At 32.9% G+C, this 24,908-nt stretch overlaps 1 protein-coding gene across 1 annotated transcript; it reads right to left on the bottom strand.

Annotated features, from left to right (window-relative positions):
- Window positions 1-406: 406 nt before the first annotated feature.
- On the bottom strand, window positions 407-23,416 carry LOC143053670 (uncharacterized). Its single transcript, XM_076226460.1, has 8 exons — window positions 23,313-23,416; window positions 22,118-22,137; window positions 15,688-15,975; window positions 13,872-14,192; window positions 12,929-12,970; window positions 10,925-10,975; window positions 7,751-7,951; window positions 407-483 (listed from the first exon to the last, which is right to left on the bottom strand). Exons 1-8 carry the CDS (start codon window positions 23,399-23,401, stop codon window positions 407-409), a joined length of 1,089 nt encoding a protein of 362 aa, XP_076082575.1. The 5' UTR covers window positions 23,402-23,416.
- Window positions 23,417-24,908: the final 1,492 nt, after the last annotated feature.

Raw genomic sequence — 24,908 nt, 5'->3', positions numbered from 1 at the left:
TAATAAAAAACGATAGGAGATGTAAAACAATATCAGAAACTATAACTTTGGACAAAATGGCGTTTAATAAAATAATGTGCACAGGTAAATATAATTATTTTGCTGTAAGGAGTACATGGAGAAGCGAGAGGTCTCGTAGTTAAGGTCACCGCATACGGAAAAATATCGACGAATTAGTATATCCAATAGCAATACATTCCTGAAGACTTTGATAAGATAACGGATTTTCTGTCACAAGAAAGTCTATGTAAACTTATTTTATAATAAATGTACAACTTAGCCATTCAAATAAATAAAACATATTCAACTTTTTTCTTAAATTTGAAGTTTCATATGATTTTAAGAAATCTCGCAAAAACTATCCGAGGGGTCCGTAGATTGCCCGTATCATGCAAAATGTCTGTTCCTATCCAACAAATCCTTTATTTTCAAATGGCAGTTCGATTTTCAGACCTTCATCTCTGACGTTCATCTTTGTAGAACCTACATATTGTAATAATTGTCAATTTGTTCTCGACTTGGATATGCATGAAATAATTACCGGTGAACGCTGAAAAATCAACAGTCCATCTATCAATCTTTACTACGAAAACTGTTATAGGCCGTTAGTTTTCTCGTTTGATTCGCTTTACATTTGTCATTTCGGGGCCTTTTATAGCCGACTTTGCGGTATGAGTTTTGCTCATTGTTGAAGGCCGTACGTTGACCTATAGTTGTTAATTTCTGTGTCATTTGGTCTCTTGTCTCTTGTGGATAGTTGTCTCATTGGTCAACATGTACAAGATTTTTTTTTACATTTGTTTACAAATGACAGACCATAATGCATCTATAACAAAAACGTAGGTTCTTACTATTCTCTTTTTTGCACAATAACGTTTTAAACAATTAGCAAACGCCATTCAGATTAGCATCCTTGTTTAGAACTGTACCACTTACGTTTAAGCTGACAAAATAAATATTATTATCGTCTTTATCATTCATCATAACTACATGTACGGATTTTATAAATATTTCAAGCATGTTCAGGATGAGAACTAATATACAATAATGCAACCGGGGTCGACCGAAAAGAAGTTGGAGAAGATTTTATTGTCACTGGAAAATGAGGATATATTTGATAGGGACATACATTCAGCCTTGCAACAGACCCCACATATATTTATAGACATTTTAAGCTAAAAACCCTCTGGTAAATGATTTTCCTTAAATTTTCAAATATGGATTTATAAATGTGTAATTGATAAAATTAAGAATGGAAACGGGGAATGCGTCAAAGAGACAAAAAAAAAAAAGCCGACACATGCATATACGTTCTGCTTTAAAAAAAAATATCCCCCATTCCACATACTTATATACACTCAGCATCTATTTTATTTAAAATATCGCAATGTACAGTGTAAACACTCTAAACAACATATTTTTTATTTGGGTGAATTGCACAAATGTTTAAACAAAATATACATAGTTCAGTATGATTTTTATTAGAGCTGTTGCAGAACTCAAGTATCGAGGACGTATCCGTATATGACGGAACGTATATGAAGTATTTGTGAATATGTTAAAAAATGAGTATTGCATGAATTTGTAATATACACGATTTTTCATTCCAATGTCCTTACACGAAGGAGTAAAGTTATTTAAAAATAAGCAATCTCCCATACAGACAGAGTTATCGTCCTTTCCTCCTCAATCTCTCTGCACCCGGCTAAGAACTTCTTTCGATCACGCGGTGGAATATCGGTTGAGGAGGACGATAACTCTGTCTGTATGGGAGATTGAAAAATAAGATGTGCAACTCGATAACTTGTAGTAACTATTTTGCAATTACTCTGTTGACTTTTTTCCCGAATAAAGCGAAGTTTAAAAAAACCTAAATATGTCGTTTGAATTCTACAATGATAGAGTGTATCTGCCATGCATACAATAATGAATAACGACATTGCTTATTCAATTTTTCAATTTATATATATCTATAGTGTGTACCAGTGATGGTGGAATTGAAAATGTAATGGTAATTAAGTGTAATGCTTTACAATTATTCATGTAATTGAATGTAATGTTCAATTGAGCATTTTTTTTTTAATTACATGTAATGATAATTTGATTGATTATAATGAAATAAAAGCAAGTTGGCTGTGACGGTAACTGGTCTGACGTTCTTTTCTTAATTATAAACAGCACGAAATGTACTTCGGTCAACGCTTTTACACCCCAATAAATTTCCAAAAAAAGCATTCAATTCTTAAATGAGATGTACATTTCATCGTGTTGTATATTTCTCCGCCTGTGTGATATGAGGCCTTTTTAATGGGGGAGTTTTGCGACTGTCATAGAAGTGAGTTCCGATGCAAAGACCTTATCAGTGACTCAATATTAACGCCAAAATATGCAATCTTTAATGACTTGACAACAGTATCGTAATTATATCCTTTCTTAATAAGTCTATTCAAAGGTTTTGTAAGTTTCTGAGGTGAATACTGACACCTTTGTGCTTTATAAAGAATATTTCCATAAAAAATTGGATGTGAAATACCTGAACGTATTAGAAGTCTGCATGTTGAGCTATATTTACGAATGATGTCTTTATACCGATGATAAAATTTAGTAAATGTTTTGACTAGTTTGTGATATCGAAAACCCTGGTGTAATAATTTTTCAGTAATACATAAATTTCTCTCGTTAAAATCTAAAACATTGTTACATACACGAGCGAATCGTACAAGTTGAGATATATAAACACCGTAAGATGGTGACAAGGGAACGTCACCATCTAAAAACGGATAATTAACGATAGGAAATGAAAAATCATCCCTTTTACCATAAATTTTAGTAGTCAGCTTTCCATTAGTGATATAGATATCAAGATCGAGAAAAGGACAGTGGTCATTGTTAGTATTAGCTTTATTTAAAGTAAGTTCAACAGGATAAATTTCATTAATATACATACTGAAGTCGTCATTATTGAGAGCCAAAATATCATCCAAATATCTAAAAGTATTATTAAATTTGTTTATCAGATGTTGTTTCGATGGGTCTTTGCTTATTTTTGTCATAAATTGTAACTCATAACAATACAAAAACAGGTCCGCAATAAATGGTGCACAGTTAGTCTCCATTGGAATTCCGATAATCTGACGAGTAAAAATTCAAGGGCATATATAGTATCAAAGCATGTCCAATTAACATAGTTTTTTTGTTTATTGCTACTAAAAAATGACCTAAAAGAGTTTGAACATATATATTCACATTCTGATTTTTTGAATGCCCATTTAATTAGGTGTGTGAATTTTTTCTTAATGAGAATGTGAGGCAATGTGGTATACAGGGTAGAAAAATCAAAACTTTGAACAAATTTAAAATCACCAATATAAGCATGCAATTTATCAAGTACTTCCAACGAGTTCTTGACACTCCAAAAGTAATTTATTCCACTATACAATATTTATACGAACAAACATCTTTTCAATTCAAAACCAATATCTAAAGATTAATTGAATGTCTTGAATATATTTTGATATGAAAATCTGGTTTCGCTACATTCATGTTTGAATTAAACGTGATAATTTTTTTTTCCGATTTCAAAAAATGTCACTACCGATATGATATGATAGTTTAATTGACACTGATTCCCAAAAATATATAGTCCATTTAAATTGCATTAACCAAGGACCTCATACGAAAAGATCTTTATTATATATGGCGAATGAGTCACATCACCATACATGTAGTTTTAAATAGTAGAGGGGAGAAAATCCAACTTAATGTCAATGTACAATGTACCCTTTAAACCAAAATGTATGTGTTACGACATTTTGCAACTAACAGTTTCGTAAATAAACTCATCATAGATACAAGGACTAAATTTAGTATATACGCCAGACGCGCGTTTCGTCTACAAAAGACTCATCATTGACGCTCTAATCCAAAAAATGTTAAAAAAGTCAAAGAAAGTACGAAGTTGAAGAGCATTGAAGACCAAAATTCCTAAAAGTTTTGCCAAATACAGCATGTACAGTAAACGTATGTTGTCTATATTTTATACAGTTTTGAAAAGGGGTGATAATAAACCAAAATCAAAATTTAGACCTTGACTTTTTTTGTTCCCTTTCGGTCAAAGGAACTCTGAAGAAAAAATCTGGATGTAATCTGTGTTAGTGATGTCACTGGTTCAGACGAATTGATAATCTAATTATTATTAGAGCTAGGTGGTCGGGTTGTCTAGCGCGTCCGGCACAGTGCAATGCGAATGAGTGCCACGATATCTCAGTAGTATAAAATCGAATCCCGGCCAGGGGAGAACAAAATATTTACTTCCGTAAATCTAACATTTGATAACTGACATGTACCAAATACAATTAATCTGTGATAGTTTCATGGCTATTATCATTACCGATTCAGTTATTGCGTTGTTGTGGGCAATTTTTTTTAATTCATTTTTTGGTTTTGTTCTTATCCTTTTACAAAGTAAAGGTAAAAGATACCAAAAATGCACACAAATACAAAATGTAGATATAAGAACCAACATATGTGATACAACAGAAATCAAACACAACAAAATACAAACTATCAAATATAAAATTTTGTAGCTTAATTACGAAGCACAAAAAGTTAAAAGCAAAAGGAAAAACAAGCCTAAAAATATCAAAAGTTATAAAAAGAGAAAGTAAAATTTCACATTGAAATGGCCTTATCAGATGTCAAATCAATAGCTCAAATACATCAAGCAAATGGAAAACAACCGTCACATTTCTGACTTGGTTATTATTTCACTATGTATGAAATGATGCATTATCTTAGTTTTATAGATTTGTAAACCTCTCAAATGTATATGTATGCCGATCGCATTATATTGACAACATTATAATTATTCTCATTTTAATAACATAGCTTAAGCCGTGAGTTCTCTCGTTTAATTTTTTTTTAAATCTGTCACTTCGGGGCCTTTTATAGCTGACTATGTGGTATGGGATTTGCTCATTGTTCAAGGTCATATGTGAAATATATTCGTTATTTTCTGTGTCATTTGGTTTCTTGAGGAGAGTTGACTCTTCGGCAATCATACCACATCTATAAAAAAGTAAAAAAGGTACAAATCGGGAACAACAATCATGATCAACACTCTCGTTTCCTGGAACATTACTTAAGAAAAAATGTGTCAAATAAGAAAATGATCTCTCAAATGGAACAGAAGATGTGGTATCAAATGTTTATTAATGTCTTTCTCATAGTTAATTTCTGATCACAAAAATATTTCCCATCTGGGTGCGGGAATTTTCGCTACATTGAAGAGCAGTTGGTGACCTTCTGCTGTTGTCTTTTCTATGGTCGGGTCACATTCCCCATTTCTATTCTCAATTTTATTCCCGTGACAGTTTTTTTTCGTCAATTTCCTGTTTCTTCAAAACTTTCATTATCTCTAAATGCTTGTTTTTTTCAGCAATCTCCATAGGTGAAACGTTGTTTACCATGCGTAAATGGGCATTCGCTTTGCAAGTTAACAACTTTAAAACAATTTCCAAATGTCCGTTTTGACAAGCTTTGAATAATGCTGTTTTCCCGTCTGTATCTGACATATCTAAACTAGCTCCAGCTTCAATCAACTGAGAAACAACATTGGAATGACCGTTTTGTGCGGCTAGATAAAGAGACGATACGCCATCAGATGTGCATCTGTTAATGTTGCATCCATGTTTCAATAGTTTTTCAACGATCTCAACATCGCCATTTTGGCTAGCAATCATAAGTGGCGATGCACAATTTTCACGATGTACATTTGGGTCTGCATTGAATTTGAAGAGTAGGCACACAGTTTCATAATGACGATGTTGACACGCCATAAAAAGAGGTGATACTCCATCGCTGCGGCATGAATTAACATCTGCTTTATGTTCTATCAAATGATTTGACATCTTTATGTTACCATTTGCACATGTCATTATTAGTGGTTGTCTCCCAATATTGACGTCGGCATTGTGTTGCAACAATAGTTCCATGGCTTCAAAATGGCCTTTCGAGCACTGGCACGTTGCATACAAAGGCGAAATGTTTTTGTTATCGAGTATATTAACAGATATGTTAACTTTATCTAATAACATCCGTACAACTTCTACGTGGTTTTTGTAGCATGCAGCATGTAATGGTACCTGTCCAGTATTATTTTGACGATTAATATTAGCCCCATAATTCAACAGATTTTTCACTATTGATAGGTAGCCTTTTTCACATGCGATGAACAATGGCGAAGCATCTAATTTGGAACATAAATTGATATTGGCTTTGTAAATTAATAAATTCTGCACGATTTGAGCATGTCCATTTTGACAAGCAAAATACAACGGTGAATATCCGTTCTTATTTTGATAGTCTTTGTCTACATCGGTGTTCCTGAGGATTTCATTAACAATAGCTGTATGCCCATTTTCACATGCAACAGAGAGAGGCGAATCATCGGTATTTTTCTTTAAAGTAGCATCAGCTCCATATCTTAAAAGCATTTTTAAAAGTTCAAGATGACCATTTTCGCAAGCAATGTATAATGACGTTGTTCCATTTTCCCTTTGCATATTTATGTGTGGATGTATATAGTTGTTTCTATTAACACGCGATACGACTTCTCTCAAGTTTTTACTTTTGGCAGGAATTCCTGTGTTCTCTAGTAACCATTTTGTAAGCGAAATGTTTCCAATGAAACTGCTGAGCAACAATGGACTATCCCTGCTTTCATTGTCTGTTTTTTGTGCCAATCTTTTCTTTTCTGATGCATCTAAGTTGTTTAAGGCTTTCATTAGTTTGTCAATAAATTCATGATTTTTCATATTTATATTACAAAAAACACTGGCAGTTAGACCTTTGAACCAATCTTGTATCAACCTATCTATATAGATATCAACATGTGTGTCAAACAATGCAATTGAGAGGTTTGTGTTATTTTGAGAGGTAAAGACTGGATTCCAAATGAATCGCTCACGTATAAAATCACTACTACACTTTGAAATACACAAATCTACATTATTGCGTACAACAATCTGGGCAAGAAAATCAAATAGTTTGTCGTGAATTGTTCTGTAGGTTCCATCTACTTTAGAAAGAAATGTATCTTCAAGTGTTTGAAATGAGTCTTTTAAACATTCAACTGATGTGCCTTTGTTTAATTTGCACTCGGTGAATGTTTTTTCCATAAGATCCTGCGTGTGTGTGTCTTGACTTTGTAGTTGTTTTTCAGCAATTCTGTTGTTGAATAATACACAAATGACAAGGCAGCAATATTTAAGCTTCCCACCTTCTCCTTCAATTCGAAAGCTCTCAATCTCGTTTCTGTAAAATTCGAAGGGGTTATGAAAGAACTGTTTGATTTCCTTACAATTGCTTTTCTGATATAACTTGCATAATAAGGGAAAAAAGTCAAACTGATCTGAAAGACCTTTTACATCATCAGCATGTTCTTGAAAGTACATTTCAGCTAATCTCGATAATTCCTCTTTTGTAAACTTAATTGTCTCCGAATTCAGATTACACTCGCTTGAATTGAAAAGGGATAAGGCTTTGAATTTTGCATCTTTGAATACCTGCAATCTACATGTAGCAATGATCTTGCAGGGATTTTGTTCCAAAAATGGTTGTACAATTGCTAATATTTCTTCCCACTTATCTACCTGATTGTTGTTCAGAGTAAAATGGCCGCATATGTCATCAATAACAAAAAGTGTCTTGACCCCTTTTTGTGAAAAACGTCTCAAATCTTTGGGAGTACATGTAGGAATAATATGATATCCTTCTTTCTTTAACAATAAAGCTACATGTCTCATAGTAGCTGTCTTACCAACCCCTGCATTTCCAGATACGATAACGCTAATATTATTCCTAATACGTTTAAGAACTTCGTCTGCTGCTCTGGTGCAAACAAATGAATCGTCTTCATTTCTCCACTGCTCTATAAGGACATTGTGCTGATCTGAAAGATGATGTACTAACTATTATGCATGCTGAATCAAATTAAACAATCCAGCCCCTTTTCTGTATCATTTGCTTTTTTTTTTAACATACCACAGTTTCAAATTTACATTAACTCAAAAGCATGTTTTCATCATACTCAGTAAATGACAAATATAAGAAATATGTGAAAACTTTAAACTTTATATGTTTGTCCTCCATCAGAATAAAACCTACTGCCTAGTATTAATTTGAGGTGGATTTTCTCGTGAATATGTCATTATCATTAAGACATTTTTGAGTAGATTACACCTTTCTTCGAATTGAATAGTGTTGTTCAGAACTTTACAAAGTACACTTTTAAAGAAATGTAAAACCTCATATTGTTAATTTAAAAAAAATCATGGTGCATGTTTAAAGTGCATAGAACACAAATTTACAGAGTAAGGCCGGCGAAGTTGTCATCTTATTGTATCGGTCACTCACAAGAATACAAAAGTGAAAAACAGCTAGATCTCAGCAGTCAGTTGGTTAAAGAATTTTACAATCAGTAAACAAAAAATGGGGGATACATTCGTGATTTGCAATACTCAGTAAAATCTTCAGGCAGGGAACCTATATTTGACCTTAGTTTAGAAGTGCAATGCACCAATTGTCCAACATGATTAGTTTATATGAAAGTGCCTATAAATAGCAATACATAACAAAAAAAAATATTTGAATGTGAGTTATTCAGTACAAAGATTAATACAATTAAAACAATACAATTATGAATTGCCTAACAATGTAATAGGATCACACCTAATTATTAAGGATGAAAATGTTAAAATGTTAAAAATATTTACGATGTGAAAAAAAGTAATCGCAATATTTTGCTAACTTAAAATGTATGAAAATTGTATCATAGAAAACAAATTGCAAAATCTGAAAAGAATATTTTTAAGTAAAAATGGGGGTAGCATGTTTGTTTTCCAAAATACTATTGAAATCGTATTTCCCTAGGATTTTCAATTTTCGTGCCGAAGATCTGTGGTTCTCTCCGGTAATCATGAGCATGCATTTATCGAGGTGAAGTCGGAAGTAGATAAGAATTTGTTTAGCATGATCGAATGGACAAATTTTATCATTTTGTACTGCTCACCTTTATCAATCGACGGGCAGTCCATTCCCGAAATCGAATAAGAAGTCACATGAACGAAGAAGTTTGTCTGACGTTAAAATACGTAGTCCAATAGCTCAAGGCTACATGGACACACACAGTGTACCTATTCCCCATAATATATTTTTTTATGTTTGAAACCTCGTTTTAAGAAAAAAGACCTTTACAACTATATATCATGATAAGCATATCTACGTCGACACGAAGCCCATTATATGAAGAAATGTCGAACTGTCACTACTGCTGGTATCCAATCAACTGTTCTGAAGCTCGAAATAATGTAATTTATAAAATTATATTTTCTGAGTGTTAGAACACCATTGTATGTGTATCTACATTAAAAATTACTGTACGATAGTTTTGGAGGACAATTGATTCAAACTAGGGAAGCACATGCATTAGGTTGGGGAGGAGGGCTGTAAGGCCAGAATATAATTTAAAATAAGGCATGACAGGAGTTTTGAGTAAATTAAAGGCAGGATATAAGCTATATGTCTGGCTAGCTAAATAGTCGAGAAGATAACAGATCAAAGTATTCAAGATAATTTTAGATGGATGGCAATTCTAAAGTACTATCGGTAAATCAATGCTATATTGCTATATATATAAGTAAGACAGTCTAAGCTTGACACATTGATACTTAAACTTTACGAGATATCAATATTTTTTTTTATCAAATTCAAACAGTGGAAGCTTTCTGAAGTCAGTTCATATGATATCAGTGCTAATCCATCATTTTTTTCCAATCAGCTGTATGTCCTTTATGATAAAGAATGGAGTGCAATTGTGTTGAAAAATTGTAAGCATATAATGGCATTGTAACAGTACTAGAACATATTTACATCAACATCAAAAGGTAAGGTGGAGACTGTGGACTGCTGATTCAAAATAATATAGATTTCTTTGTAACCACTTTCATGATGATAGGTGTAAAATGATCGGCATTGTACAGCTTAATACAAACCCTAGCAGTCAAATCCATAATAGTTGGGAAAAGTAAAATTGAGAATGGAATGGGGAATGTGTCAAAGAGACAACAACCCCACCATAGAACAGACAACAACAGAAGGTCACCAACAGGTCTTCAATAACTTTTTAAAAGCAGTTATAGACTCAGGCCTTAATTTTTACCCAGCCTTAGATTGCAGATACGGGTCGACCGCAACAACTAAGGTCTTACTGTTATAGAAAAAGTAAAATCACAAAAATACTGAACAAAGAGGAAAATGCAATCGGAAAGTCCATAATCACATGGCAAAATCTAATGACAAAACACACAAAAAGCGAATGGACAAGAACTGTCATATTCCTGTCTTGGTACAGGCATTTTCAAATGTAAATGTAAAAATGTAGATTAAACCTGGTTTTATAGCGCCAAACCTCTTCCTTTGGTGACAGTCTCATCAAATTCCGTTATATTTACAATGATGCGTGAACTAAACAGACATAAAAAATAAAATAGTCAAAATACGGGTACAGCAGTCATCATCGTGTTACAATTTTAAAAGGCACAATTCAACAGAACTCAAAAACATCTATCTACAAACACATTCATTGATTAGCGTGTTTGACGTCAGAAAATTGTATACGTCACATATATTTGTCTTTCCATGTATATACAAACAATTTTAAAATTTCACACGGGCAATGTTAGCATACAGCGTAAAAAAATCAATAGTATGAAAGGTTTAATTTCAGAAATAGACCGATATTTAAAATAGTCCAAAAGTTATATAGAATTTATAAGAATCCACAAATAGTTCATGCCACTACGCGATTGAATAATTTTGACGTTTGTGGTTCAACGTATTTTCTACTTCATAATAGATATATTACCTTGTATGTTCCTTGGTATTATATTTTCAGTTTGCTCACGTTTGTGTATATCTAAAAATCGAACAAAATATCTGTAGAAAAATTACTTCACGAATATGATATAAACAGATACAAATAAGGAAAAATAGTTATCAAAGGTAAAAAGGTCTTGCACGATGGGTTAGACTAAATAAATATAAACATTGCGTTGTCCTCTACAATCGCACCACCTGATTCGTGGTACACTTGTCCTATATCCGATAACAATGAAAGAAAGAAATAGTTGCACTAATAATACATTCAAAAGGTAGTCCTACTATACTTTTATATTATTCAATTTTTACAGGTTTTATGAAAAGCAGTCCCACATGTGGTAGCAAAGAAATTGTAACTACTAAATAGCGATACAATGTAATGATGATTTGTTGATACACCTACATGTATATTATTCACAATTAATGAAAACAAAAATAATCAGCTTGTCTCAAATAGTAGTTGAATAAAAGTGCATGATTAAAAAACTTATATATACGTTTTCCTATTTATTTGTATTGTAGTCCTGTAATATTATGTTGTCATTTCTATGTTATATTTAACATTGCCATTAAAGTGTGAGGTTTGGCATGCCACAAAACCAGGTTCAACCCACCATTTTTTCCTTTAAAAATGTCCTGTACCAAGTCAGGAATATGGCCATTGTTATATTATAGTTCGTTTCAGTATGTGTTACAATTTAACGTTGCGTCGTTTGTTTTCTCTTATTTTTGAGTGTAAATTGACATTGCGATAAGACGTGTCACGGTACTTGTCTATCCCAAATTCATGTACATTGTATTTGGTTTTGATGTTATATTTGTTATTCTCGTGGGATTTTGTCTGATGCTTGGTCCGTTTCTGTGTGTGTTAGTTACATTGTAGTGTTGTGTCGTTGTTCTCCTCTTATATTTATGCGTTTCCGTCAGTTTTAGTTTGTTATCCCGATTTTGTTTTTTGTCCATGGATTTATGAGTTTGAACAGCGGTATACTACTGTTGCCTTTATTTATATAATAATTCATTGTGATAGTTTAACAATGCAAAAGGATGGTATATTATCATTAGTCTTACATTTTACATACTATATTTTATGACAAAATTCATCAAGGTGTTTAAAAAATACTTATAGTTAAAGCCGGTTCATAATTTTGATTTTTAATGATGAGGAATTTTGAATCTTCAATGCTCTTCAACTTCGTTCTTGTTTGGCTTCATAAATATTTTGATATGAGCGTCAATGACGAGTCTTGTGTAGACGAAACGCGCGTCTGGCGTACTAAATTATAATCCAGGTACCTTTGATAACTAATTACACCACAAGGTTGATGCCATTGCTTGTTGACGTTTCGTCCTCGAGGGTATCACCAGCCCAGTAGTCAACATTTCGGTGTTGACATGAGTAACAATAATCTGGTCATTTTTATAAATTTCCTGTTTTACAAAACTTTGAATTTTTCGAAAAACTAAGGATTTTCTTATTATAGGCATAGATTACCTTAGTCGTATTTGACTTTTTGGAATTTTGGATCCTTAATGCTCTTCAACTTCGCACTTGTTTGGCTTTATTTATATTTATATTTATTTTGAAATGAGCGTCACTGATGAGTCTTATGTAGACGAAACGCGCGTCTGGCGTACTAAATTATAATCCTGGTACATGTACCTTTGATAACTAACTATTAATGAAGAAATTAGTCTCTCAATTGATACAAACACTCATTTTTCTTTCATCTGTACGCTGCATTATTCAGCCTGTCACAAGTCAGGAGCCTCTTACCTTTGTTAGTCTTGTACGTGTTGTATGATTTATGTATTTGATTTTCGTTCATTTAATATATGTTTTATAGTTTTGTGTAACGTTCGTTTTCACCTAACTACTACACAATTTTATATAGGGGAAATCTACGTAAAGTAGAGTAATAGTTATGTCGCTTTTACCGGATATCCTTAAAAATTAACCGTTAAAATAATTTCTGTAATTTACATGTACCTCTTGTGTGTTTTTCTTTATTTTCTTTTGCTGTTATTCTCCCTTTAGAATACAAAATTGATAAACGTCCTATTTGCATAGTAACTCATTTATCGCATAATTAATACGGATTGTAAAGAATGCACATTTTAATTACATAATCATACATTTTAGGATTTGTATGCATTCTAAAACAAGTTGTGCAGAAAAAAAAACAACAGTTATATCAAATTTCATTCTGTGTTGATCCGTGTTTGTGGTGTACTTTTATTTTACTAAAGACAAATGCCGTTTTCATTGTTCGAGTTCTTTTCATTGACTACAACGTAGTATATTCCCCTTTCTGTCGATTAAATAAAATTAACCTATAGGTCAGCATTTTGCTCACTTTTTTTGGATTTACATGTACCTTCACCAGAAATGCCAAAACGTAAACCTTTGGAATTCAATGGATATTAAGACCTTTTAAAAGAGCTTCCTTATACAAAAGAGGGTACAAATAGGAAAAATTCTAAGGCAACTTTTCCAATGTTCTATATTTGAGGCAATGATTCTTCAACCCTGATTTGAAAGAGAAAAAGCTCCAGGTTATCTTCAAATAGTACTGTTTTGTCGTCAGTACATAAGATTTATCTTTTTAACCACAACAGAACTTCAAAAAACAAAACAAAGCCCGTGTTTGTGTTTTATTAACTGTAATCTACGATTAAGTTATATAGGGGTTGTCTGGATTACAATCTACATTTTTGTGTTGTTTTCCTTAATTTAACAAAATGTAGTTTATATCATGCAAAAGATGAAGAAAGGGTATGCTTTACAGAGATTTTTTGTCAAGCTGCAGATTGTGCAAAAGTATCAGAGTTTGTCTAGATTTCACTCGAAAAACCAAAATTTGTTTAAAAGAAATATTAAAGATTACACATGAGATAAAATAATAAAAAGTAAAAAAGAGATCACAAATTACCAATGTGTATCTTTATCTTGTCCTCTTCGGTAACTTCGGTGTTCTTTATACGTTTTGAAAGTTCTTCATAACAAGTATCCTCTTCTAAAGCTGAAAGGAAATATGTATAAGCATCAGCGTTCTTGTACATCAGCTTAGTTAAAAGTAGTCTATTGTTTTGTTCCTTGGTGTTACCTGGGGCACACACCTCAGCCTGGTCTTCTAAGCATAATACTTCGTCACTAATGAGATGATCTATTATCGTGTTTGTAGTGGCTAATTCATTGACCAATATTTTGAAATTCTTTTGTAGTTTGATGGTATGACTGCTTAAATCCATTACTGAAATTAAATCAAGTATAATTTTGCTTTTTACAATTAAAAATGTTTTTCAACATGATGTTTCATTCAAAAACTTGAGAAAGCCAAAAAAGAAAGAAAATATAAATGTTTAACGCGTTTATGTATTGATCAACATGAAAACTTTTAACGTGAGATTACCACCCCCCCCCCCCCCCCGAAACACCCCCGTTTTTGGAAGGGTTCGTGTAGCTTAGTCTTTAGTTTGCTATGTTGTGTTTTCTGTACTCTTATTTGTCTATTTGTCTTTTTATTTTTAGTCATTGCGTCGTCAGTTTATTTTCTATCTATGGGTTACACTCTCCCTCTGGTATCGTTTTTTAAGAACTGCATTTATTTGGGCAGAAGAGGACTGCCGGCAGTTGACTGTCATTTAGTTAAGTGACGCATTTGTATATTTTTGCGTTCACCAATGCAAATGTTGAGGTTATAAAAAACTAGTAGGAACACAGGTTCCTTTTCTTGATAACTGTAGGTCTTAACGCTAGAACCGCTAGAGAAGACAGTTACGACAGGTTCACATCAAAACATGACTGCGTCCTACCTTCAACTAGAAAAAAATCCGACAAGAGCAACATGGGTTCATATTTCTTGTCCAACATTAGGTTGCTACGTATTTAAAACATAAATCTTTTCTAATTTTTCAATTTAGCTTAAGTTTGAAATGAATGAACCTCTTGAACAATTTGTGTTCGGAAATACCCTCTCAATAGGTCTGAATGTTTACAGTGAGGATGTATGCTATTGGATTGTATGATTTGACAATAATACTAATGAAAATAGTCTTCAAAGCAGACTAGATATAATACTTATATACACATAAGGGCTGATGTTTGAGGCTTCCGTTATGTTGCTTGTTAGGCATCAATGAATATTTCTTCTCTCATTTTGTTAAAATTGCGACAACACGCTATGTAAACACGATGAAGCTTTATAAATAACTAAAATTATAGACATGATCGAGGATTAAACTGTCGACTTAAAAGGACGAGTACATGTATTCGAAACAATGACATTTATGACAGTTAAGTACTTGAATCAGTATACTTAAATACAATTGATAGCAAAGTTATACTTTATATAATCAATTCTGAAATGTGGCTTCTAGAAAAAGCTATCAATACAACTTTCCCTATCTAGAAAAAGCTATCAATACAACTTTCCCTATCTAGAAAAAGCTATCAATACAACTTTTCCCTATCTAGAAAAAGCTATCAATACAACTTTCCCTATCCCAACTGAAACCAGCTTACCATGCTAGCTCATTAAAAAGCCAACCACAAAAGAAAAATAAAACAATAAAGAAATAAAGTCCTCGATTTTTGTTTTTGTTTTTTTTTTGTTTTTGTTTAATGTAGTTGATATTTTGAGAAATCCGAGAAAAATATTACAAAGATAAGTTTTCCCAGAGCAACAACGTCAACCAACAACACTATGTAAAAAAGAATTAACTTCAAGTAATAAAGTAGCCATTTACCTTCAAATACAGCTAGATTGTAATCGCCTTCAAAATCGTAGTTCTTCATTTTGGACACAAGATCTATCTTACTTCGGTCAAATTCTATAAGTTCTTCTTTAAAGGTTTGAAAGGTACCGTATGGTCTGGCCATAAGAATATTAAGAATCATCCTATTTCGTTCTGACAAGCGTCGTTCATTCATTATATCTTCTCTGTCTTCAATCGTCAGGCAGCATTTAGCGATAAGTCCATCCAAAACAGTCGTGTCAAGCGTGACATTGTGTAAAAACTCGTCATAGTTTGGACCTGTATCGTGTTAATAAAAATCTTCAGAAAGTTAACTAAGTAATATGTATTACCAATTTCGGACTTATATCTTAAGAAGTTACAGATACTTAGGTTTTCATATGTTCTATTACGTGAATATTGAAAATGCTTCCCTTAAAAATGTAGAATGAATAACATGAATAAGGCATTTATTCAATTACAAGCTTTTTTATCCACGAAAAGACCAGAAGAGAAAATCCTTCCTATTAGAGCCTACGTATCAATATAACGAGTTTTCCTTTTGAAAAGTTCTTCTTTTTGTTTTGTATACTTAAATTATAAAGAACCCATACGAAACCTCACAATACGTAATCGGCTTCATGTTCCACTAAACCATTATCCCATATTCCTTAAAAGAGGGACGAACGATACCAAAGGGACAGTCAAACTCGTAAATTTAAAACAAACTGACAACGCCATGGCTAAAACTGAAAAAGACAAACAAACAACAGCACACATGACACAACATAGAAACCCAAAGAATAAACAAACGAACCCCACCAAAAAAAAAAACTAGGGGTGATCTCAGGTGCTCCGGAAGGGTAAGCAGATCCTGCTCCACATGTGGCATCCGTCTTGTTGCTTATGTGATAACAAATCCCGCAAATAGTCTTATTCGGTAGGTCACATTTATGAAAGGGAAGGGGATTGTAGTTACGACGTTAGGAACATATTCGAAATCATTTGTGAAACGGTTATTCCATAACGGTCAACCAACTCGTGATGGCGTCCGTAAAATTTACGAAGAGATGATTTCAACTTCACCATTTGGAACTCTTGGTTTAATAGCTTCCTTGTGAGCAGCAACCCTCTATCAAATAAATCATGATAGGAAATGCAAGCACGGGAATATCGTATCAATTGGGAGATATATACCCCGTATGCAGGCGCTACTGGAATGTTGCTATTTAGAGATGGAAAGTTCACAATTGAAAAGCTGATATCATCTCTTTTGTCGTACAGTTTTGTTTTCAACCGACCCTCATTGTCAATTTCTAGATGTAAGTCAAGATATGAGGCCGACTTAACTGTATCTGTAGTATCTTTTATATCTAGCTCGATGGGATAGGTTCCACATAGTCACCAAATTTTGAATTATTTAGTGGAAGAACATCATCTATATAGCGGAAAGAAGAGTTAAAGGATATTGCTAACTTTTTATCTTTCTTCCTAAGAAGTTCCTGCATGAAGTCAGCCTCATAATAAGAAAGAAACAAGTCGGCAAGAAGAGGGGCACAGTTTGTTCCCGTTGGAATGCCGACAGTCTGTTGAAAAACACGTCCTCCGAACGTAACAAATAATCTGTCAATCAAAAAATCAAGCATCTTGATAATATCAGTTTCAAAGAATTTTTTAAACTATCCTGATTACAAATATACATAGTAAAAACCCTATTGAAAACAGGAATAGACGAATTGTGTCTTTTTATACTGTTAGAATACATGGTGTTTAACTTAAAAAAAAAAAAGGTTTTACAAATGAAATGTTATATAATTGATTCTTTTATACACCTTCCTCACCAACACTACACTTTAATGCATGTACCGCCTATTACACATATAATGTACGAACAACTTCCGTCTATAGGTAACGTAAAATTGCTGAAGCCCCGATCAGCAATGATAACGGCGGAAACTTACAGCGCTGTTTTTTTTTTTTAAGTCAAATCAAATTATTTGATTAACATTTATTTTCAGCTACATGTATTTGTTATAGGTAAGAAGAAATAAGAAAGTTTAAGTTTTAAACAACACTGTTGCCTATCAAAATGACATATGTACAATGCTATCACAAATCACTTTAAATTACATAATTCGCATAAACACGGGTGTCATTCGATTTATCGAGAGAAATGATCGTGAAAGAATATCTAACGGCGGTCAAGTATTGAGAGATGATCGTGAAAGTTCTGGTAACGGATCGTGAAAGACATTTAATCGAGAAGACATATGAAAGGTCAGTAAATATTCTAATTTAATTAATTACACAGACACATTTACGACAAAATATAACTATCTGTCAAAATGGTTCAACATTATGATCAGTATGTCAGAATATCCAGTTTTACAAGTACATAGTTATTACAAAACGACAAAAGGCAGATTGCTTCTTTACATTTCAATGACATAAAAAATGTAAACAAACACGATTTTTTTCACAAATTCGACTAGATAAACTACTTTTATCAGAATAAGGACATTGTATTTGAATTAATTAAACGGTTCTCATAGTTATTTTGTATAAATATAATCTGAAACTTGGTAAATAAGGAACTATTTACACAAAATTGATTTTTTGGATCGTGAAAGATCACGTACCGCATTTTTGAAGATCGTGAAAAAGATCGTGAAAGATCTGATGCTACGAAGACGTTCAAATTATTCTTCAATTATATGACAATTGACATTTGTTATTGGTATTGAGAAAGGCTAGATAGGTCAACATCCTCATTAGGTTTAAGCATTTCAAAGTATTAATATTTTCAGAAAATGAAAAGAAAAAGAAATAACAACTACGGCAATAAAAAAAGACAATGGATGACAAAACGCCGAAAAAAACAATCCAGTGAAGTTGAGCCAATGGAAGAGGTTGAAGATGCAGATAATGTTACAGATGCAACACACGAATATTGTGAAGATGATGTGGAAATTAATAAGATAGTTAAGTTATTACCAATTGTTATCAAAGAAATAGCAAGGTTTGGATTCCTACTGTACTTTTTAATGTTGTTCAATCTAATAGCAAATAAGAAATTCGACTTTTCAAATATTTGCTTTTTATTGTTTTGTGACATTTTAAGGTTACACCCACAACAATATTAATGCGGTATCCGTTTAAAGAAACCAAGCAGTTCTGGTACATTGGTAAAATTCTATTTCATGGACGTTTTCAAAGGTTTATGACTAGATATAAAAACACTGGCCAATCATGTCATACAAGCAAAGGATTTTATGATCCCGACAACGCTCTCATCAATTTTGCCGTTCCCAGCCATATTCATAATGAGACTTTTAACACAGATCTGAATCTACCCGATATTAAAGGACCCGGTAAATTTGATTTCATGGTAAAGAAAGTTGTTTCAACGAATCCATCTAATTCTTTTGCACTAACATTTGATGTGAAGAAATTTGCACCAGCTTTGACAACTGATTCTGGTGACGTCGATTTATTTGGGTACGAAGAAATACCACTGAAAATTAAAAACGATCAATTTCAAACCATGTATAAACAGATAATGGATTTATATGATTGTCGAAGACTCAGTTCTAAGCCAACTAGATAAGAGTGAATCTATTACAAGCCTAAGATATGCATCTTTCAATCTCAGTCTTGCGACTAAAGACATGCGCCAACTTCCGATGTCACTGTAGAACGTAGTGCAGTCGCCAAAAAAGTAAATTTTATATTATCCACCAATGTATGTATATTGTATACTGCAAGATGTTACACCCGGCACTTGAAACTTTTGTTTAAACATGGATCTCAAAGAGGAGCTCAAATGAACTGCTACGCATAAAGACAATCCATATCATCGCTTTCTCGAGATATAAGCGGGATAACAGGAAATTTTTATTTGTACAAGTACAAATAGTTATCAAAGTTACCAGGATTATAATTTATTACGCCAGACGCACTTTTCGTCTACATAAGACTCATCAGTGACGCTCATATCAAAATATTTATTAAACCAAACAAGTAAATTGTTGAAGAGCATGGATTATTCAAAATTCCAAAAAGTTGTACCAAATACGACTAAGGTAATCCTTAGTTTTTCGAAAAAATCAAAGTTTTGTAAACAGGAAATTTGTATCAAATGACCGAATTATTGATATTCATGTCAACACCGAAGTGTTGACTACTGGGCTGGTGATACCCTCGGGGACGAAACGTCCACCAGCAATGGCATCGAACCAGTGGTGTAAATAGTTATCAAAGGTACAAGGATTATAATTTAGTACGCCAGACGCGCAAATATTTTGAAATTATTATTTGGGCATTTGTGAACATGTTGTTTGTAAAATAGATGGATGATTGTAGGATGAAGCTTTTTATTGTCATGTGAGGTACTCACTTATCACGAGTTATAGATACCCACATTTTGTATGTTGGATCCTATAAACTACATGTCCGTCAGACAAGATTCACCTGACCCTGAATTTGCTTCATTTCATGGATGAAGATTCATTTTAGTGGTCAAGTCCGTATCGAGGATTCGTTAAGCTTTAGGATAACTGTCTGTTGTTATGATTGTAAGGTGTACATTTTCGACTTGTGCAAGGTTTCAACTAACATTGAACTCAATATCATGCATCATTCGGCAATGTTTGTTTTATGTTGTTTGGCCTTTTGAATATATACCTGTATGCTATAGCGACAAGGTGTTTCGTGTATGGTGTACTTGTATGTCTGCATGTTTCATATATGACCTTGACGACTTCAATTGTGTTTGGTTTATTGAATGATAGTAAGATGTCTATGTCTGGCTGTCGGTCAGGGTTCGTAAACTTTTTACCTTATGTTCCGAATTAATTGGCCAAGCATACTTTTACATGTGTCAGTTTCTAAGGCACTGTAAGCATCGGAACACAGTTATTTGGTGTACGGGATATTTGTAGAGATCTGTATGGCATGGTTCATCTGATCTTGACCTTGTTTATGACAATCTTAAGCGCATTTGACACTTCTAGTAAAACCCTTGATTTTATAGACATTCAAAAAATATACTATCATAAGTAAAGCAAACAAGACATTACAGCATTTGCGCTTTGGTATTCTATAGTATGTACCATATAGTTAAATCAATCCTTATCTGCGTTGTTTATAAAGAACTTAAAGCGTTCTGTTGCACAAAATGTTGGTTATCGTTCAATCCAAAATTACACATGAAATGTGCTGTTTTTGCTATGATTTTTTGTTTGATTGATAATATTTTGGTATAAACGTTGCATATCCATATTATTGGCTAACTAGAGTCGGTCTGCCTGAAGTACACTAGACCGATTCACAGAGGTGAATCTTTCTCACTTATTTAACTTTCGAGGTAAAGTGTTGAATAGAAAAAAAGATAATAGCTTTTATGTTCATCCTTATCAAAATAGTTACAGGCTTCTACCACTTGCAGATTTATCAAATGGTAAAAGAAACACTGATTTCTGATTACTAGTATTAAGTCTGGTCACGCATTTTCTTTCACGATCGAAATAATACGTTGCCTGATCTTTCACGATCAAGTTTGATTGAAATTCAACAAATTCAAGGTTTTCATAAACAAATTAACGCTTTTAATGGAAGAACATACTTTAATTTTACTGTACTATCAGATACACCAAAGATTAAAGTTCAAATATATCATGATATTCTGAAATATGACCATTATAGGTACAAAAAGCGTGTTATTTGTAATTAATTTCATAGACACGCTTTGCGCCTTTTGGTTTTTTTCAAAAAGTACTTCATATTTTCTTTATCTTCTTTCACAGTTATGTTGAGGAAGTTAAACCATTTTGACAGATATATTTTTTTGTTCGGATTTGTTCCGCGTTTTGAAAATTAAGCGATTTTTTCAAAGATTCTGAACTAGAATGTACATTAAATGTCTTTCACGATCCTTTACCAGAACTTTCACGATCGTCTCTCAATACTTGACCGCCGTTAGATATTCTTTCACGATCATTTCTCTCGATAAACCGAATGACACCCGTGATAAACGATTAAAGAATAAAACTGTCGGTGTAAAGGTTCATTTTTAGTTACCCGTGATTTGATATTTTCAATATTGTTAACTCCATAACATTAACTATGTTGGTATTGTGAGGTGAAAGTAGTTGACGTTTTTAAGCCTTATTCCGAAACTTAAAAAAAAAATAATATTTTCATACCTTTTTTTTTATTTCCCCCGCATTTTCAGGCCTTATAATGACACACGTGCAATGTGTGATACTGATATACTAGTATGGCCTAACATGACATACTAGTTAGTGTATCGATTTTGATTAAATGACTGAATACGAAATGGACTGTTTGTTTTATTGTAAGGTAAAAAATGTTTTTGTAGAAACATAAATACATTTTCTATGTGTTACTTACTCTTTACAGCTGATTGTATTAACATACTTACAAGATACTGTTTCAGTTTTTCTAAAAGTTACAAATACTCAAACTTAATAACACTGGACAGATCATTTTTCTAATTTTTGTGAATGAATTACAATCTTCAAGATAGTTAACAGTTATTGGCAGTTACAGAACATATGTGGTTCCGAATCCAAAACAATAACACAATGTTAATACTGTCTTGGTTGTAAGCCAAATCCGAACTAACCGATACTCAACGGAATGACGTTTACTAAATAACTGTCGTGCTGTGTTTCACGTCAGATCTATTTTTCCATTTAAAAATCATAAGCTCTTGTGATATCATTTCACGGTTATTCAAGATATACCTTTTTTCGTAGAAATATCGGTATATTGGTTTGACGTACAGCCTCGAGTCATAAAGTGTAAAAGCTGAAGCATGTAAAGGTCCTTTAGAAATCGCCAGTAACATACTATAGGATTATACACCGCACGTTCGTCCGTCTGTCAGTCATTCAGCTCCTCCATCAGTGTGATAGATATTTTTTAAACATTGTTTTTGAATTTTTTTATCTATTGGTTTGCAATTCAGTTTAAGAGAAAGTTTAAGACTGTGTACGCTACATAAGGTCACCGTTACCTCGATATCGATAAATTGAAGATACGGTTGCCGATTGTGATCTAGATTGATAAGAATCGCAAAGGTCGGTGATTTTATCAGTTTAATTTGGCTAAAAACAGGCCGTCCTGATTTGGCGAAAGGAGCTGAAGGTGGCATTTAACTACGCGAACAATCAAACAAAAATAGGAAGCCATACTACTGAAAAACAAGGAACTTATACATTTGTGAAACCATAAATGAAGTTTTTAAAACTCGATTGTACTAACGTGATGCATTTTGAAATATACTTTATCAGTGTACTTGCATAATATGTTTTGGATTTTCTTCGACATACTTGATCCGAAACACAATTATCATTTGAAAGTGTGACTGATTTATATATGACATTTAATTTGTCAACATTTACTAGTTTTAAACTAATATGAAAAATAACAGTTGTTATTTGTAGTCAGGTTTATCATTAAAACATTTTTTTCTTTATTTTTTTTTTCCTTGTTTGGATAGGATAGACAACTTAAATCAACAAAGACTATATAACACAAACAAAACAAAGAACAAATAACGGTTGATTGGTGCAGATACAGACAAATTCTGATTAAGCAAATGATTTACTTACTCCTGTTGTTCAAGCACCTCAATGATCTCTGGACTAACTTCGTGATTCATATGAACAGACACAATCACCTCTTTCTTCTGAGACTCCATTCTATACTGCTGAACTGTGTTCTAAATAGACAAGAAGATACAGATGGTTAAAAAGAGATTTTTCTTCGCATATATATTTTTAAAAAATGCAAGACAAACATTTCGTCCTTATTTTTGTAATGAAGATTTATTCATTTTGCAATTCAGATGATCTCATTCAGTAATTGTGAGTATCATACCCAGTTGTGATGATTAAAATATAAATCAGTGTGAGGCTAGAGGAATCATGCAGATGATTAACATATCAATCAGTGTGAGGCTAGAGGAATCATGCAGATTAAAATATCAATCAGTGTGAGGCTAGAGGAATCATACAGATTAAAATATCAATCAGTGTGAGGCTAGAGGAATCATGCAGATTAAAATATCAATCAGTGTGAGGCTAGAGGAATCATACAGATTAAAAGTACAGTTTCTACAACACGACTGGTGCCACATGTGGAGCAGGATCTGCTAACCCTTCCAGAGCACCTGAGATCACCCCTAGTTTTTGGTGGGGTTCAAGTTGCTAATTCTTTAGTTTTCTATGAAAGAGGGACGAAAGATACCAAAGGGACAGTCAAACTCATAAATCTAAAACAAACTGACAATGCCATGGCTAAAAATGAAAAAGACAAACAAACAACAGCACACATGACACAACATAGAAAACTAAAGAATAAACAACACGAACCCCAGCAAAAAACTAGGGGTGATCTCAGGTGCTCAAGAAGGGTAAGCAAATCTTGCTCCACATGTGGCACCGTCGTGTTGCTTATGTGATAACAGATCTGGTAAATAGTCTACTTCGGTAGGTCACATTCATGAAACGGAAAGTTTGATCGACATCGTTACTTACGTATCTCTATAATAACGATATTGAACAACACGGTATCTTCATATCAGCAAATCTATTATCGCATTGAGTGTCACAAGTATTGCAGTACATTTATTTATACCTAAATTTATATTTAAATCGTTTGATTTAGCTTCGGATCATATCACATGGCAAATAACTGTATTATGGGTTTTCGTTATTGGTAAAATGATTGAAATGAATAAGATAAAAAACTATTATCATTTCAATGATTTTTCATGTGTTTTTTTTAGCCCATGACTACTTTTGGGAAATTTTTACAAAACAAAAATTATTTCTGATTGACGTTTATACCAGGGCATGTATACTTGCATACCTGTTGTTAAAATTTGCTGTTACAAAATGGTAGAAAATATTATAAATTAAGGAATGTATCTCCCTCATGCAAAGCTCTGATTCCTTTCACGGATTTGGCTATACTTTTTGGACCTTTTGGATTATAGCTCTTCATCTTTTATATAAGCTTTGGATTACAACTATTTTGGCCACGAGCATCACTGAAGAGACATATATTGTCGAAATGCGCATCTGATGCAAGTAAATTGGTACCGTTAATTTTATTATTTCTCTTTTAGAAATCCTGAACAATCCAGTTCATTCAGTTAATATTTAGCACCAGTATTCGTAGTTTACTACCTTTGATTAGTGTTT

Source organism: Mytilus galloprovincialis, chromosome 12, assembly GCF_965363235.1.
Source record: "Mytilus galloprovincialis chromosome 12, xbMytGall1.hap1.1, whole genome shotgun sequence".
In the NCBI taxonomy this organism is placed as follows: Eukaryota; Metazoa; Mollusca; class Bivalvia; order Mytilida; family Mytilidae; genus Mytilus; species Mytilus galloprovincialis.
Note: the sequence above shows the minus strand (reverse complement) of the source record. Positions and strands in the feature narration are given on the sequence as shown.

What these genes read in the sequence shown, in the direction of transcription:
- LOC143053670 (XM_076226460.1), bottom strand. Translation starts at nt 23,401, where the DNA reads ATGGAGTCTCAGAAGAAAGAGGTGATTGTGTCTGTTCATATGAATCAC. An exon ending in AAAAACTGAAACAGTATCTT is followed by an intron (nt 15,976 to 22,117) that starts GTAAGTATGTTA and finishes AACACGATACAG; the next exon opens with GTCCAAACTATGACGAGTTT. An exon ending in CAAGATAAAGATACACATTG is followed by an intron (nt 12,971 to 13,871) that starts GTAATTTGTGAT and finishes TGTATTCTAAAG; the next exon opens with GGAGAATAACAGCAAAAGAA.